At 40.9% G+C, this 17,805-nt stretch overlaps 1 protein-coding gene across 3 annotated transcripts; it reads left to right on the plus strand.

Annotated features, from left to right (window-relative positions):
* The first annotated feature begins 1,000 nt into the window (after positions 1 to 1,000).
* On the plus strand, positions 1,001 to 15,992 carry LOC139952158 (uncharacterized). Of its 3 annotated transcripts, none has more exons than XM_071951147.1 (4): positions 1,001 to 1,129; positions 2,571 to 2,705; positions 3,586 to 11,025; positions 12,340 to 15,992. In XM_071951147.1, exons 2-4 carry the CDS (start codon positions 2,591 to 2,593, stop codon positions 12,393 to 12,395), a joined length of 7,611 nt encoding a protein of 2,536 aa, XP_071807248.1. In that variant the 5' UTR covers positions 1,001 to 1,129; positions 2,571 to 2,590; the 3' UTR covers positions 12,396 to 15,992. The 3 variants fall into 3 exon arrangements, with proteins under 3 accessions (XP_071807248.1, XP_071807249.1, XP_071807247.1); XM_071951148.1 differs by having other exon boundaries at positions 3,586 to 11,013; XM_071951146.1 differs by having other exon boundaries at positions 12,255 to 12,362.
* Positions 15,993 to 17,805: the final 1,813 nt, after the last annotated feature.

A 17,805-nucleotide genomic window follows, 5' to 3' on the forward strand; every position in this document is an offset into this window, starting at 1 on the left:
GTACAGCAAATCCATGGAGAGAACGGCGCATTTTTAGCAAACCCAAAGCTTTAGCAATGACCATTCAATCATTCTTTGAGATTATTTCATTCGTAAATTAGTCTTCTTATCAGTCGTCACTCGCTCTAAAAGTTACAGGTGCGTTCCATAAAAGCCATGGACGCTCTTTAAGTCTTCCCACAGGAAGGTCACAATTCTCATAATCGTTGTTTTTATGAGTTGTGTCCATCAACACACTTTCAGAAAAGAAGGCTGGAATTTTGCGTGTTCAATTGGAACATCAATGTAGGTCATACTTGACCCAGTCCATACCTTTTCGCTGAAATCAGTGACATAGGCCTTAAAGCTCAGGGGTCAATTTCATAAAGCTGCTTAAGCATAAGTGTTAAGCAGAACAAAATCATGCTCACCAGCAGAACAACTTAGTTTACCAGCCAAACGATGGTACATTGTGACTGGTAGATAGGCCAACCTTGCTCGTCTCTGCTATTATTAAGCCAAGTTTAAGCAATATTATTGTATTCAGCCTTTAACTGCAGCTCAATGAAATTGGGCCCAGTGTAGTTTTTGTTAACTAAAAGTGTAAAGAGGGTGTTTGTATAAAGTCTACAGGTGTCGGAGGTTAGTAGGCCTGTTATTTCTTAGACCTGGCAAATAAAAAACTTTTAGGGTTTAAAACATATTATAACAAAAGTTCTGTTAAAGTTTCAAATTCCTTTATCCATCCCCATGTCAAGAAACAGATACTTTTCTAAAAATGTGAGACCTGGTAAAAAAAACTTACGAAAGTGTAAGGCCGCTAGTGTGAACTCTGCATGCTGTGCATACTGTACGTGTGCGCGCCCGAAGTCTGTCTCAATGGGGGTGTGGGGGGGGGGGGCTTCCGAAAGGCAGTTCCAAAATATCAGTGAGAGCGCCACCAAGCGATGGAATTTTGTAGATAAATATATATTTCACTGGTAACCTAACACAATTTATTGAGATAGCTCGCGAACAAGATGGTACCAGCGGTATGTTCACCGGTTCCTTTGTACAGATTGTTGAAAACAACTTGCCGAAATTCTTAAAAATTTGCAAAATGACGCACCTCCAGTAATTCAAGACTCTTTCAAATATCTTCTGGATAATCGTAAGAATTATGATATTGAAACATTTTGAATGGATTTTTTCGATTTATGTTTAGTTTGGAATGTTCCCTAGTTGTCCGTATTTTGGGCAAATTTGTTGCAAATGCATGTGTTACTTATTCACTATTGGCCTGTACAGTAATGTTAAATAATACTCGCCACGGAAAGCGTTTTGTTAGCTTAATTAATAGCAGAATCTAAAGAATGTTGTATCAGCTACAATAATTGATCCTTACTAAACGATGATGTGAAAACTCAATGGAAACTATGAACTAAAACTTAAAATAAGTTAAAATTAAATTTGCATGCTGAATCGTCGGATCGTCGGATAACATGGCGCCGCCACTTTTTCACCCATTTTTACAAAAAGGGTTATCGCATTGAGGTAAATGAGATACTATATAATTCATATCGAATGAAAAAGTTGTGGCGCCATACAGAAACTGTTCCGTTGAATTGAACATGCTGAATTATTTATAAAACAAAAAAAGAAAAGAAAAAGAGTTCAAATTCAGATTCAGAAATTATCCAAAAAACATGATACATTTTTGTAGTATATTTTGATTTTTTTTAGTAAGGTGGATGTAGATTAATACTGTAGTGTTGATGGTAAACATTCTCAAACGCTGTAGTGTAGCCCCTCCTGGCCCTAGTTGATTTTGCTGAAATGTGCCCCCTTTCATGTGCGGTCATTCATCCTTATTGAGCAAAATCAACTGGATCGATTGCAATAATGTCTCCTGTTTTTTTGTCAGACATTTTGGATATTTATTTCTCTATATAAAAATCATTTGAATCACAAACAGAGAAAGACACTTTACTGTGAAGTGAGTCGCAATTAAAATGGTGTTTTGATTGCGCACAATGTTGCAATGCGTTTGAAGAAGAGGGGCAGTGATGTGGAACACTCCGTCTCGGCTTTTAACTAAAGACTTTGAAATATCACTGATTCTTAATCCTTAATAATTTTATGTGTAAATTGCTCAGGGCTTTATAACAATACGATTTGCACCAATGAATTATCCTTTTTGCATCATTTTTTCTTTCCTTTTTTATCTTACAAAAAAAGCTGACATTTTTTTCTCAACAACGCTAGACAGTGTACCAGGCTGTTGCCATGGTAGCCCCACTTATGTAGTTAACGTATCTTAATCCTTGACCACACCGTGTCACATCCAGACCCATTTTTTGCTTAAGTTTAGCTATCGGATATTGAAGGCACTTTCCCTTCTGGTCGGAGAGGTTAATCCAGCTTAATATTTTAAGAGGCCTTAGCCACACAAATGGGGCTGTGTATTCAACTAAAACTTTCACAGTTGACATTAATAATTGTATCTTTCATGATAACTTGAGACCAGTCTATCATCATTTTACAGTGACAAACACCAAAGTACAAATGAATGACCCTATTTTTTTAACATGATATTTCTGTTTAACTTGCAGCATTAGAAGAAAGAGAGAAGATGAAGTCACCTCCAACAACGCTAGTTTTGACCTGTACTGGGAACATTGCTGATGAAGACCTGGAAGACAGACTCACAAAGATAACAGCTGCCCTCAAGGATCTCTCAGAGACTGGTAAGTCAAGTAAACACTGCCCTCAATCATCCAATTATCAAAACTCTCTGTGATTCTGCCCAAAGTTCATGAATATAAACCAATCTTTCAATGTTCTGCATGCCTGGGATTTCACCTTTGAAAGGGCAAGGCCATTTTAATTTTGCGAAGGGCTCTCCCATTAGAAAATCTTCAAGTCAATGGCAAAATTGTTGAAGGGGCACCAAGGTCAAGAGCAGGGGCACTAAGGTCAAGAGCAGGGGCAACAGACTCCATGGCCTCCGTGACATGCTGTAATTCCATACCAAAATAATCTACACAGTGTCACATTTGAACTGTTTGTACTTTTTTTGTTTTATGGGTGTATTCCTACCTGACAAAATGTTAATATTTTTTACTCATTACCAGAAAACATTTAGACTTAACTGTTTTAACAAAAGTTGAGGTGACAATAATATTTTTGTTTAATCCAAGACCACGGGAATTGTCCGGTCATAACTTTACTGACCCAAGGCTTAAACACTGGCCTTGGGCAGTCTGTTGTAACTTTCAAGATCTGAATAACTGTTAATTTTTATTTTACCACATGGTTTTATTTTCATTTTTTTTTTTAAGCCAAAAGCGATTAAAAGATTAATTTTATTTTTGGTAATTTAACCCTCCTGCAATCAGTCTGTTGCTTGAAACAACCAATAATACTTCACTATGCCACGACCGCGATATTTTGCCTAACAGATTGGAGCCATATCTACTTACTGTGAGTCATTTTTCAAGTCCTGCTCTAGTCAAGCTTTCTTCCTTAAAACTTTTTTACCAGAATTTTGCTTGCCTTTTTGTGTTTTTATGTCATAGCCTACCTCCATTTAACGTAATTATCTGATTACTTATTTGTTTTCTTCAGATAATGATGCTGTGAACCTCTCTAAGGTGGAGCCGTGGAACAGTGTCCGAGTCACCTTCAATATCCCACCCGAAGCTGCAGCACGTCTACGAGAGCTTGCTCAACGAGGGGACCCCAATCTCCACAAGCTAGGTATTCTATCTGTGCAGGTGGAAAATGGCGAGGCGATTTCCCTGCCTCCTGCTCCAGCAAACGAAGCACAGCGCAGCCTGTTTTCTCCGCTGCCCTCAACACCCTCGAGTACACCCCAACTGTCTCTTGGTACCCCAATCGTTCCCCCGTCTCCTTCGCCCGTGATGGCATCTCCTCTGAATCCGTCATCGACTGCAACTCCTGCAACCATGGTCGCTGGGCTCTCAATAGGTTCTGGAGGCGGATTAAACTTCCCAATGCCTGGTGTCAATCTTCAGCAGCTTACCAGACCACCTCTCCAAGGGTTACCAGGCCCAGGCCCTGGGTCGATGTTTCCTCAACAAGGTGCTGGAAACCTCTGGAATGCCATGAACGCCCCTCAGCAACGCCCTATCCAACCACCACCTGCTAGTTTCTGGAACCAGATTCCCCAGTTTTTCCCCCAGGTCAACATGGCACAGCCAAATCAGCAGCAGAACGTGCAAGCTCAAACGGCTCCTACTCTGCCGACTCTGCCAACCCCACAACAAGCAAAAGCTCCAGTCAAAAAGAGGCGCAAACGCACTAAGAAAGCAAACATCCAGCCTCCTGAACTAGCGGTAGCAGCAGGACAGCCCCTTCTACCCCTACCCCCGCATCTACAGTCCCTACCTCCCACCACGACTCCAGATAACATTGACAGCTTCAACACCAGTAAACCATCCAATCTGATCCTTCCACCAAGCTTAATTGACAATCCCATCAGTCCAAATTCACCTCCGTCTTCATCGACGGCAACAAGTGTCATGTCTGCTGCATCTGTAGCAGCAACATCAACAGTGGCATGTACACAGTTTTCATTCACTGAGGTACCCATGTCAAGGGGACTTGTCACAAGCCCGCATACCCAACAAATGCAGCTTCTACAGAAGAAAACAGACGTTGCACTGACGAGCCCACTCTTGGTAAATCTTCTTCAGAGTGACATCTCATCAAAACAGTTTCCTCTGGCGAATACTTCGGGAGGTAAAACCATCGGGACAATAACCCCCACAACTGGTCAACTTGGACCTTTCAGCCAAGAGGCATTGATGGCAACTCCTCCAACTACAGCACTGAGTACAAGTTCTCCATTTACAATCGGAAATAGTGTTGGCACTCTTGGAACTCCAAACATTCCGAATAATATTCCCCCGTTTTTGACGTCACAGGGAAACATTTTGAGTCAGATATCCTCGTCGGGTCAATTCACGCCCACTAATCCTATGTTGCAGGCGAACATTGGACATCTCTCTCAAGAGCAAATTCAATTTCAACTCAATCAGTTGACATCTGCAGGGCAGTTCACACAAGCCCAAATGCAGCATGGTCAGTTTATGCAGGGTCACATATCACAGAGTCCAATGATCCCGGGTCAAAATCCAATGCAACCAAACATGCAAACTTTTCCGATGCCTGGTGGTCACCATTCATCGAATCCCTCGTTTCCTCCCCAGATGTCCCACATTCAACTCCCTAATGTCAGGATGTCCATCGGCCCGATATCAAATACAGAACAGATTCCTCAAAATCAGATCAGACCAGGTTTTATGCACCCTGGACAAATGCCTCAAAACCAAGTTCCGATAGAATCTATTCAGTTGCAACAAAACAACTTGCCAACAACTCAGGCTAACATTCAACCTAATCAGCAGCTCGAAATGATCCCTAGTACCATGTCAGTGAACCAAATGGACCCTTGGAGTGTTGCTTCTACTTTAAGCTCATCAACTGACCTAGAAAAGCAGCGAATACTAATGGAGCTTCAATCCAAGAAACCAAAAGAATCTATTCCTAGTTGGAATGGGAGTGACAAGCCAGCTGGACCTCCAAAGCCAAATGTCGAATTGAATCCTGCATTTGATGAAGAAGCTGCTTTACGTGGTATGACAGAGGCAGAAAGAGACACCATGGCAGCTGCTGCAGTCATTGCCAGGGAAGCCAAGGAGGCTGCTGATGCTAAGAATGATAAACAATCTCCTAGCAAAGATGTCTTACCTTCAAAGCCTGAACCCCAACTGGGAGACCAAGCTGTAAAACCAGTGACTTCGTTGACCACTTCAGGATCATTCACAGAAAGTAGCGGGTTATCAACTCAACGCCCCAAATCGGTTCCCAGTGCCAATATTGCTTCTCCAGTTACAAGCCTCTCAGAAGGGAAGTTTGACCTGTTGAAGTCTGGTCAGTTATCATCTAGAGTTGGACCGCAGACAGCACCATCAAGCACTGAGAGGAGATTGTCAAATTCGCCCGTTCGTTTGTCTCCTCCGAAGATGCCTGAAAACATAAAGCAGAGGAGGACTCCCCCATCATCAGCCTCCAGACCAATCCCCCATCAGCAAGGCCATTATAGACCCATCTCAGGAGGGTCGCCAACATCTATGTCATCTAGCATTGCAGGACTACAAACCTTGACGTCTAGAACCTTTGCTCCAGCAGCCCAGCCTTCCATCAGAGATATGGCATTAACGAGAAACAATCCAGAGCACAATACACTTAGTCAGTTCCTGAGTAGTGTTACTCCACCCTCGGAGATACTACAGATGGCACCGCTGTTCCGTAGCGCTAAGCAGCAGGAAACGCCTCCAAAACCCATGCTAGGGGTTGCACCTAGCTCCACTGCTCCCCAGAGTGACTGGCTTTCTTTACCATCTGTAGAAGGTCAGAAGCCTCTGCTACCTTTACCTTCTCAAATAGGAGCACGGACACCAATGCATCCAGCAGAATTTAGCGCTGCTACAGAGAGAATGCTAGGGAGCATGCTTGACACACACAAATCTAATATCAGTAATATTGAGCGCCCTGCAAATCAACCAAGAGTCATTACAACAGAGGGCATCAAATTTATGCACCAATTAGTTGGAAGACCTACACCATCAAATACCACTAATCAAGGCCCTGCGAAAGATTCATCTACCGTTAAAGACATCCCACAGGAGCAAGAACAAGCTGGGTCTGCTAAACAAGATGATAAATCACAACTCAAGGCACTGTTGAATGAGATTGGTAACTCAGAAAAATGTCCAGTAGGGGCAAAGCTTCAGGTAGCCAGTACAAATGTTGCAGATGACAAAAATGTTGAGAAGTTCCAACTATCTACAACACCAACGTCAAGGGATTCTGGTCTAGATGTTAGGCAGCCATCATCCACGCCTCCATCTGCTTCACCTCATGCAGAATCATGGCTTGGTATTCCAAATCAAGGCACTCCTTTTCCCCAAGTATCTCGCACTAAAGTCGATACTGTACCACAACCTAGTATGATCACCTCCATGTATATACCGCCTTCTATCTCTGGTAATCAGCAGCAACGAGCGATGTTTAGCCGACCTTCTACTGAACAGCAGCTTGGAACCAGCTCTACAACTGCTTCTACAGTGGCAACATTTGAAACCTCTCACCTCGGAAGTTTGTCGCCATTTTCTGGTCTGGTAGGTGACGGAAGCAAGAGCGGACCATTTAAGAATTTGAAAGAATTCGACCAGACTTCTCCACCTGTGTATCATGGTCAGCCTCAGGCTCAACCTGGGGAAACCTTCAGTAGTATTGAAAAGAAAGAAGCTCAATTCAGCCACAGTGTCAAGGGTTCAGCAACTAATTTCCCAGGTCTGAAGCTAGCCATGCCATCCCAGCATCAACTCCAGACTCACTCATTTCCTACGCATTTACCCACAAAATCCCATATACCTCAGCAACCATCAATGCAGGAGACACCGATGACAGTATTGGAAAGAGCTCCTGAAATTTTACTGTCGCCCACTACGCTTTCAACAGCATCAAAAGAGTTGTTAGAGAGCCTAGCAGCCCATGGCACAGTCTCAGCATTACATCCTGCTCCAGAATCATTGCCTGATGTTGGTGGCAGCCACGGTCCAGGCTCGGACCAAATAACTCAAATGTTTCAAGTACCTACTTCTTCAAAATCTGAAGCAGAAACATGTACTGAAATACCTAACAGTTCACCACCTGACGTAGCACCTGTAATGATTAACAGTAACTCAACAACAGAAAAAACAATGACTGGCACTACTCCCAATGCATATAGCTCTGCTTCTGTGACACCTACATCATCAACGCCCGATCCACAATCTCATTCAGAGCAGCCAGCTGGCAAACCAGGAATCACATCTCAACCAGTTATTACAACAACAGAATCGAGTGTGGCATCGATCTTGCCAGCAATACCCACAGTTGCTGTTTCAAGTGCGAGTGTGTCTGCATTCACACCCGTCCAGCAATCGAGTGATCTTACTGACATGAAACAGATGTCCTTGATGCCACTTACACAGCTGGTAGCAGCTACTCATGGGCCTCTGCAAAGTCACCTAAGCAGCCAGCCAAAAGCAATTGTCCCCATCACTCAATCATTACCATCATTATCCCAGTCACCTGTAAGTCGGCAGTCCACAGTGAACCTGCAGGAAAATACTGTGCTCACAGGTGAGAAAGAGCAAAACACTCTTCCATCTCAAGTTCCCAAGCCTGCCCTGCAGACTGAGAATCCGAGAGCAGAGCCCCCAAGCTATCAGCAGTCATACCCAACACCAAAGTTGTCAGAGAAAATGTCCAAATCGAGTCAAGATGAGGTGCAACGGGTTGATCCAGAATCTCCATCAAAAGGTGTTGTTGGTGAAGCAGACAATAACTCACAGCATGTGTATGGAAAGCCTTCAGGAGAAAAGCGACTATCACAACTACGGCTGTCGCCCAAGGCAGGATCAGGCATTGGTCACCAACAAGGCCCTCAAACGACAACCACATCGCCCGTAAAGCCTTCAAGCTACACTTCAGCATCGAGCACCTTAGCACAAGCCCAATCAATTATGGTCAAGACAGCAGCAATGTCTAGGACCTCTGGAATCATGAAGGCAACAGAACAGATGTCAAGACCTGTGCGATCAAGAACTCCACCAAGAGCATCGCTGTCGACACTTCCCCCGACCACCTGTAATAATGACTCCTCACTTGGGAGTGCTAGTGCCTTGTTAAGCTCCATTGCCAAGTCAGCATGGACAGTCACAACTGCAATGGCGTCGGCAGCAAAAGCCAAGGTCGTTCCAACCCCAAAGGCAACTGATAAAAATCTTATCCGTATGAGAAGATCCCCAGAGACACTCCCTCCAGCTGGTAAAATGGCAACAGGAGAAAGAGGGTCATCTAGCCATGACACTGCTGGTCTGCATGCTCGGCAAACACCAAATTCACCGGCATTTAAGAACATCCCCAAGACCCCAACTGATTCCTCTGCTGATCAAATGCAGCTGATGATGAAAAAAGCAGAAGGAAGCCCAGGGTCAAGCCGAGTCCAAATTGATGCACCTAATGTTACACAAAGAGATTTGCAATTCAGCTCTGCAGTTACAAAACAAACCTTTGCTGTTAAAGCCACGACAAGTGATACTGTACACCCAACCAAGTCGTTGACTCACAGCTTTTCAAATAGAACGGAGAGTGAGAGTGTACCAACAACCCAGACATCACCAGTACCGCCTCGCCATATTGCGAGCCCTCTTTCATCAAGTTTCTCAACGGCAAACCCTGTCTCTCATCCGATAATTACAACCGCGTCAGAATCTCAGCTCACGACCAGATTGAAATCAACAAAATCATTCATCGATTTCACAGAAACAACACCCTTTGCCTTAGCGCAGCAGGCACAGCAGCAGGCTCCTCCACTTACAGAGACACTCGACGGGGGAAAACTAAACCTTTCGCCAGCTGAGTCTTTCACATTTGGAGAATGGCAACTGAGCACCCCTGAAAAGAGAGCTCCATCTGATGACCAGAAATCTCATGAAAAAATCAGTATGCTGGGACAACCCAATAAGAGCCCTGCCTTTGTTTCAAACACTACAACAGTGGGTCCTGAGGAACAACCACACATTTCGCCGAAGGCTGTAAGCCCAAGAGGAAAATCACCTATTACAGATACCAGTGCTCCTATTGTACCGTGCAGCACCACAGAAGGAAACTTAAGATTAGCAACTCCAGCAACTGATATTGATACACCCGGAAGTGATCAGGTTAATGACAAATCAAATCAGGATGAAGGTTCCAAGGAGACAGATCAGAGTGTTGGAGTCAAATCAGTTGACCAGGAGTCTGCGATCACATTGCCGGCAACCTCAACACAATCACCAGAGAATGAGGGAGCATTGATCTCATCCGAGGCAGTTTCTCCGAGCAAATCGGAGCTTCAAACCGGACCTGACCCCTCAACCCTTGCCGTGACCAGCATGATTACTTCGATCCCAACTCAGGCATCATCATCATCTCCTGAGCCCCGTAAGAGACCCTTATCTGAAAGCGTCGAGGAGCCCCCTGCAAAGAAAACCAAAGAAAGCTCATCCCCTATCAAGGATAGTGCACAAAATTTAGCAGGCACTCCTCAACAAGTCAATGAAAGCATCTCACATGAGTCTGTAGTGACACCTGTAGTAACAGGTGGAACATTGTTGGAAAAAGACTCGGAGACTGAATCTATAAAGATGCTGCCGAACACTGTAGAGATGACTCCTGATGTTGTTAAAGTGCCTGAACTAAACAAATTCTCTGAGGATAAACAAGAAGAAAAAGTACCTGCCGGTGGTGAAGCGTCGACAGGAATTGAAGCTGTAGTTTCTGCGGTAGCAACAACTGATGAAGCTGTTAAGTCATGCGAGGGGAATACGGAAAACCGCATTGAAGAGACTCTAAAGTCCAGTTCACAAGAAGAACCTAATAAATCTTGTGAGGTGGGTACATCCTTGGACACGGATATACCTTCGGACTCGTCGCTTTTAAACAAACCAGATCAAATCACAATCCTTGTCGAAGAAGTCATACAAAAAGATCCTGAAAGTGAAGAGTTGCTTGACAAAAGCTCCTCGAAAAGCGTGTCTGATGAGCCAGCGAAAGGAGAGGTCTCGGGGACAGACAAACTTGAGGTTCCATCTGCCAAGAGCCCTGACAAAGAGCCCTGCCACTCTGGGGCTGCAACGAACCTCTCAGAAAAGGAGCAAAGCAAGGAGGGTGGGACAAAGCAAGCGAAAGATTCAGAAGGAGAGTTTGAACCTCGAAGGACTAGGCACACCTCAGAAGAAGTTCCTGGTATGTCATTGAGGAGTCTACGGAGTGGACGGCGTTCTCCAGCGGAGCAGCTGTCTCGAGGGAAGGACAGAGAGAAAGAAGAGTCACCTCCAACGACGAGGGGACGAGGACAGAAGGATCGAGACATAGCAGGGGACGTTGATTCTGACGGCTCATCCAGGAAACGAAGCACTCGCTCCTCAGGAAGAGGTATGCCCAAAGGTTTGGAAAACACTTTCAGTCTTATTTAATAAGTTTATAATTTTATATTGGATAATAATCAATTTGCAAATTGGCTTTTTAAAGGAATTAGTAATACTTATGTTGTTTTTCTTTGAATCTCAAGTTTTGCTTAGCATGTTCTTGTGAAGCTTGAAATCATCACAAAAGTTTTTGAGAAACCTCAAATATTTGAGCCCTTATGATCTACATGGATAGATGCATAACGTGTTTTTTAAATTGTTTAATTAGTTTTATTTAGCATCTGTGATTTTTCAAACCTGTTCTGAATAATGATTTGGCAAAGTGATCTTTATAGATCTTAAATTTGCATCAGGGATTACATTTATTTGGTTTCACCCATACACTGATGGGTGTTTGCACTCTTCTCAGTTCTTTCCAGAGTTTGTTTTAAAAAATATCCACAGGTCGATTACTCAGGTGGGATTCGAACCCACGACCATTGCCACTCTAGAGTAGATGTCTTACCAAAAGGTTTTACAAGTCCTGTCATTCAGAACCTTATATTGCATTTGTACGGGTGAAACAAAGCGCATCATGGTAGCTGCCTGTCTCAACACGCTACACACTGATGTCTGGGCGGATTAAAACGACAACCGTCCGGCTTTCAGCGACAAAAATATTGAGGAAAATTCAACTTTGTTCCGGGTGTTAAAAAACAACTGCCAATTTAAAGACATGATCCAACATGAAGTGGGTGAATATGTTTAATCGTTTTGATGTGAGGTTAGAGGGTGGTACATGTAAGTTTGTCCACTTTCAAAAGGACTCTATCTTTTGGAAAATTAGTGCACCACTAAATGGACTGCACATCTTTGGTAATTGTCAAAGACCAGTATTCTCACATCCTGGCATATGCATAAAATAACAAATCTGTGAAAATTTGGACTCAATGGGTTAAGTTGGAAGATATAGTGACAGAAAGAACACCATTGCATTAATTTGGGTGATTTCAGATGCCTAAAAAAGGCTTATATATAGTATTAATATTTGAGTGAGAAATTACCTTTCTCAAAAAATATGTTGCTTCAGAGAGAGCCGTTTTTTGAATACTTTATATTACCAACAATTGTTTTGAATAGTTACCAAAAGTGTCCAGTGCCTTTAACAAGAAAGGAATGTGTAGAAAAACATGAACTGTCAAATAATAATTTGGTTGAGTGCAACATTTTAAAGAGTATATTGACTGATTGTTGTTGGTCTGGGGCCAGTTGGTGATTTGTGCGGTGAGGTTCGTGTCTTACCAAAGCGGAAAATCATGAGGCCTTAGACTGTTCTTTACTTTTATCATTTCAGATATGTATTACGGCCCTGTACCATCCTACAAAAGGCGAAAGATGAACCAGAAGTAGAGTGTTGTCTACACAAGTTGCTCTCGTCTTCAGTCTGGTGCCCAACCTCCAGGTCTAGTTCCTGACCTCCTGGATTCTATCACTGCTGGGTATTGTTATAGAAGGTAACAGCATTGGTAACAGTTTTTATACGCAGGGTCCAATTTCATAAAGCTGTTAAGTAGAAAACTATGTTTAGCGAATTTCTTAGCCAAGCAAAAAATGTGTTGGGCACCAGTTGTTGAATGTTAAATTTATGGCATTTGGCTGGTTACCAGTTTCTGCTAAGCAAGATTTTCTTTTTTTCTTAGCAAGTTTTATGCATACATGCTTTATGGTATTGGGCCTGGGTAACGAGAATGTAAAGATTTCAGAATAATGTTCAAAGCATCTGAAAAGTTCAAACGCTAATTTTCTAAAACTGGATTAGGTTCCAGCGAGCATACAATACATGGACCGGAACGAATGTCAATGCTCCTGTGTATTTTAGTATTATTTTGTTAAATGAATTAAGCAGTTGGAGCCGTGTGCATTATATTTGTAAGGTTCTAGGTTGCAATTGTCACATATTAACCCCATGGTTTAACGGTTTAACCTTAAGACACCATAATGTCCAGAAACAGTTTGGAGATTCGTTCTTTAAAGGCATCGGACACTATTGGTAATTACTGAAAACATATGTCAGCATAAAAACTTACTTTGTAACGACTAATGGAGGGCTGAAGATAGTATAAAACATCAATGTGAGAAACGCTCCCTCTGAAGTAGCGTAGTTTTTGAGAAAGAGGTAATCCCTCACTCGAATATTAAAAGACTTCAGCTGAAGCCTTTTATTATGCATCGGAAAGCATACATAGGTGTGCAACAAGGTTTTTTTCCCGTCCATTATTCTCGTCCAACTGCGATGACCATTGAATCCAAATTGTCAGATTTTTTATTTTATGCGTAGTGCGTAACTTGGGATACACCAATTGAAAATACTGTTTTATGACAATAACCAAATGTGTCCTGGGGTCGATTTCACAAAGAGTTAGGACTAGTCCTAACTTCGGACTAATCCTAAGAGATATCAAAAACGTACAGCTAGTCCTAAGTTAGGACTAGTAACTCGTCCTAACTCAAGATAAGACTAGTCCTAACTCTTTGTGAAATCCACCCCAGTTCCTTTAAAGGTCATTAACGGATTGATTTGTCTTTTTGAGAGCGACTCTGCTAGGATTATAGCAATTACCACTGGGAGTATTTATACCACATGTTATTTTGGGTTGGTAAGCAGTTTGCAATAGCACATTCTTGTTGGCAGGCCTGGAATTACATCTTTGACAGGGCAAGGCCATTTTCATTTTGGAGCACTTCCAAAGATGAGGCAATTGCCCCTGTTTAAATCCAGGTCTGCTGCTTCTTCAATATATGCATGGCAAAAATAGCAAATGTACATTATGTAATTCTATTTTCATTAGTAATGAAAGCTACAACAATCTAAGATGAATTTTCTATCAATATTTTTTTTTCGATGCATGGGAACTAATTTCTTGATAAAAATGTTGTACATGTATATGTTGAAGAGTGCACCATGGTACTTTTCCATACAAGAAATTTCATCTTCATTAGGGCAAGGCGGTCTCCATTTTGAAAAAGGGCACCTCCATTTTGAAAACCTATTGGGGAACTTTCTGAAAGGGCACCAAGGTCAAGAACCGGGCAACAGAGGCCATGTAATTCTTGGTCTAACTTTCAATCAAATGCCCAAAAAATCCTAATATATCATTGCACTGCATATGCACAACATAAAATGAGCCTTTCTTTAAGAACTTAGCCAAAACCATTTCACGGAGTATCATTGATGGTATTTCTAACTATTTTTAATTTAACAACATTTAATGAATTAATTTAATCCGTGGAACTATTCACTATGTACATACTCACATTTTTGTATCCACGATTTGTTTGAAAATACCTTTGTATAGAAACCTCTGCTAAATTTTTCTCAAGAATTTAATGAATGATTAGTTTGTTAGTTGCTAGGTTATTTATTTATTGTACCATGGGTCTCCATTTTATAGAGCTGCTTAACAAGAAAATATTGCTTAACGGTTTCTTGCTAATCAGAATTAAGCAGGATACCAGTGACAAATGCTACATGTGAAATGGCATTTTGGCTGGTAACTTTATTCACTAAGCATAACGTTGTTGTGCTTAGCAACTTATTGAGCTTGAGCAGCTATATGAAGTTGGGCCCCACTTCATCACCCAAACACTGGAACTTCACAAAGAGTAAAATGGTAACGGGCAATTTGTGTTTTGAGACATTGGTTAACGTTAACACAAGACCTGGGCCCAATGTCATAGAGCTGCTAAGCACGAATATTTGCTTGGCATGAAATTTCTTCCTTAAAAAAAAAACAGGATTACTAACCAAATTTCCATTTGTTGCATCTTGCTTGTTACTGGTATTCAGCTCTTGTTTGCTGATCCTGAAAATGACATGGACATTTGGTTGGTAATCCTGTTTTTCTCAAGGAAGAAATTTCATGCTTAGCAAATTTTTGTGCTCAGCAGCTCTATGACATTGGGAGCATAGGGTTTGTAGCTCAAAGTGTTCACTGGAAAGGAATTGTTTAATAAGACCAGAATTGAAAAAGGGAAAAGAAAACGCCTACACAGTTTTAATTTTGTAACTGTTTGAATTTAAACAAGCATTAAGAGAAAATTAATCTCATTTGTATTATGGGTAACCATTCTTCACTACTGAACAGAATCGAAAGAGATTTATCATTAACTCCTGGGACCAATTTCATTAAAGCTGTTATTAAGCAAAAAAAACTACTTGACAAATTGAGTCGGGCACCAACCACAACAATGCAAACTTAATGTAATGTTGACTGAAAACCTGTTTCTGCTAAGCAAATTTTTGTGGTTACAGGCTTAATGAAATTGGGCCCAGGGGTAACTTTAAAGTAAAGATGCCATAACGTCAACACACCTCCTAAAATTTGGATCCTAGGGCCATTCTTAAACCTCGGCTTTGGCTCCTTCTTTGCTTTGGGCTCCATGCGCCGCATTACGCAGTGGAAACGCAGTGAGTATGAACCGGCCTTCAGGCCATTTTTGGAGCAGTGTCTGTTTCGCTTGGGGTGGTGGTTCGAACATCAGCAGACGATGCCGGAGCCAAAGCCAAGATTTGAGAAAGGCCCCTGGTTTCAGACATTATGTCAGTCTGGTACCCTGCATTTTTTGTCCAGGGATACCCCGTCTTCTCTCATTCTCACGACACAGCACTGTCTTTATTAATAACTTGTTTTTTAATCTCACACTTAAGTCACTTGTACAATATTGTATGAAAGCATTGCTTATTCTTTTTCGTAAGCTAATTGCAATTTTTATTATAGTATTTGAATAATAAATGGTGTAAATAAATACGAATAAATCGGCAAAAAGAAAAAGGAAAATTGTGAACTTTGTTTTCATCAGTTGTGATGTCTGATTTGATGGTTAAATAAATAATGTTGAGTGGGGGTTAATGTTTTTTTGCAATTCCTTTACAAGTATTAAAGTCACTGGCACGTTTGGTAATTGATAAAGACCAGTATTCTCACTTGGTGTATCCCAACATATGCATAAAATAACAAAACTGTTTAAGTTTTTTAACCAAATTGGTCATCAAAGTTCCAATAGAATAATTAAAGAAAAACAACGTCAACAAGTATTGAAGGCACTGCACATGTTTGGTAATTGTAAAATATAAATATTCTCACTTGGTGTATCCCAATATTATTCACATAATAACAAATCTGTAAAAATTTGGACTCAATTGATCATTGAAGTTGCTCTGGAGACAAATGAAAGAAGATCCACCCTTGTTGCCCAAATTTGAGTGCTTTCAGATGTCTAAAAGGCTTCAGGCTTGAAGTCTTACCAAATTTGAACTAAGCAATACCTCTTTCTCAAAAACTATGTTACTTCAGAGGGAGCTGTTTCTCACAATTGCTTATTACCAAGTAAGCTTTTGAATAATTACCAACAGTGTCTAGTGTCTAACAAGTATTGAAATGGTCTTAATTTGAACTGTCCAAATTTAAGACCCCAAGAACATTACAAATTCAGTTATTTAAAGTCAAAGGGGCAGATACCCTGGGCCTAATTTCACAGAGCTGCTAAGCACAAAAAAATTGCTTAGCATGAAGTCTTTGCCTTGATAAAAACAGGATTACCAACCAAACTTCTACATGATTTTCAGGATAAGTAAACAACAGTTAAATACCAGTAACAAGCAATATGCAACAAATAGAAATTTGGTTTGTATAGGTAATCCTTTTTTAATCAAGGAAGAAATTTCATGCTAAGAAAATTTCTGTGGTAAGTAGCTCTATGAATTGAACCCAGGTGGCTGATTTTTCATGTAACACCTTAGATGAAAGATAACTTTTTGAAACTAAAAAAGAAAGGTTTTTTTTTAACTAATAATACTGCCACGTAAATAAATAAACTAATAAATAAATTAAACAAAATGTTTTTCTTGCACTTGCAACCCAAAATGGAAAAGTCTACAAAGCAATCAATGATTTTCCACACAAATTACACATGGTTTGAGTAATGAAACATGGTTATAAATTGTTTTAAAAAAAATTAGGGGGAGTGGTGGCTCCCTCTGCCACATATCTAGGGTCTGGGCTAAGGGATAGGGGTATAGGATATTTTTTTCCTGGGCTCAATATCAATGAATAAATTATTATTATTGTAATTATTATATGGTTATAGGATTGGGTTTAGGGTTTGGTGTAAGGTTAGGGTAAGGGTCTGGGGTTGGCCCTGAGTTTTCCTTCCCCTGACAAATAGGCAGGAAATTTGCAGCCAGCAATTTAGTCTTGACTTTCTTTGTACTTATTTTTTCCCCAATAATTTTATTTAAACATCATTAATATTTGGGGGCACTTTTCAAAGCTCACAACTAGATTAGATAGTTTTGTTTAAACACAAAATATTGTACAAGAATATCTTAGGTTGGCTTAATAATATCTTCATTCCATTTTTTTTTTTTTTTTGCTGTCCTTGATTTTAACTGTTGTTCATATGCAATGCTTTCCAGATCTGGTTAAGGAGTGTTCTGTGATTTTTGTGTTTTTTGTGCAATTCTTGGTCTTTTGCCCTGTTATTTTGGGGGTTTTGTGTCGTTTGTGCATTTTAATGTTTCTCTACTTTTGTATCGCTTTAACTGCCAAATTGTAAATTTAAGACCACAGTTCAGGTTTTTTTTACTGCCAATGTTTTTTTGTTTTTTTATTATTGATGAATAAATAAACCATTAATAATCTTACTCTATTGACTTTTACTTGTTTTTGTTAATAACTTTTCTCATTTGTTACAAATGTTACTTAGTAGTTGGGGCAGGGTCAAGGAATAAACAGCTGAAGAGTCCAATTTCATGGAGTTG

Source organism: Asterias amurensis, chromosome 20 (assembly GCF_032118995.1).
Source record: "Asterias amurensis chromosome 20, ASM3211899v1".
NCBI lineage: Eukaryota > Metazoa > Echinodermata > Asteroidea > Forcipulatida > Asteriidae > Asterias > Asterias amurensis.

Bases quoted from the DNA above. Each gene is read 5' to 3' on its own strand.
- LOC139952158 (XM_071951146.1), top strand. From the start codon at position 2,591: ATGAAGTCACCTCCAACAACGCTAGTTTTGACCTGTACTGGGAACATT. The intron at 2,706-3,585 runs GTAAGTCAAGTA...TGTTTTCTTCAG, and splicing joins CAAGGATCTCTCAGAGACTG to ATAATGATGCTGTGAACCTC. The intron at 11,026-12,254 runs GTTTGGAAAACA...GTCTGGGGCCAG, and splicing joins AGGAAGAGGTATGCCCAAAG to TTGGTGATTTGTGCGGTGAG.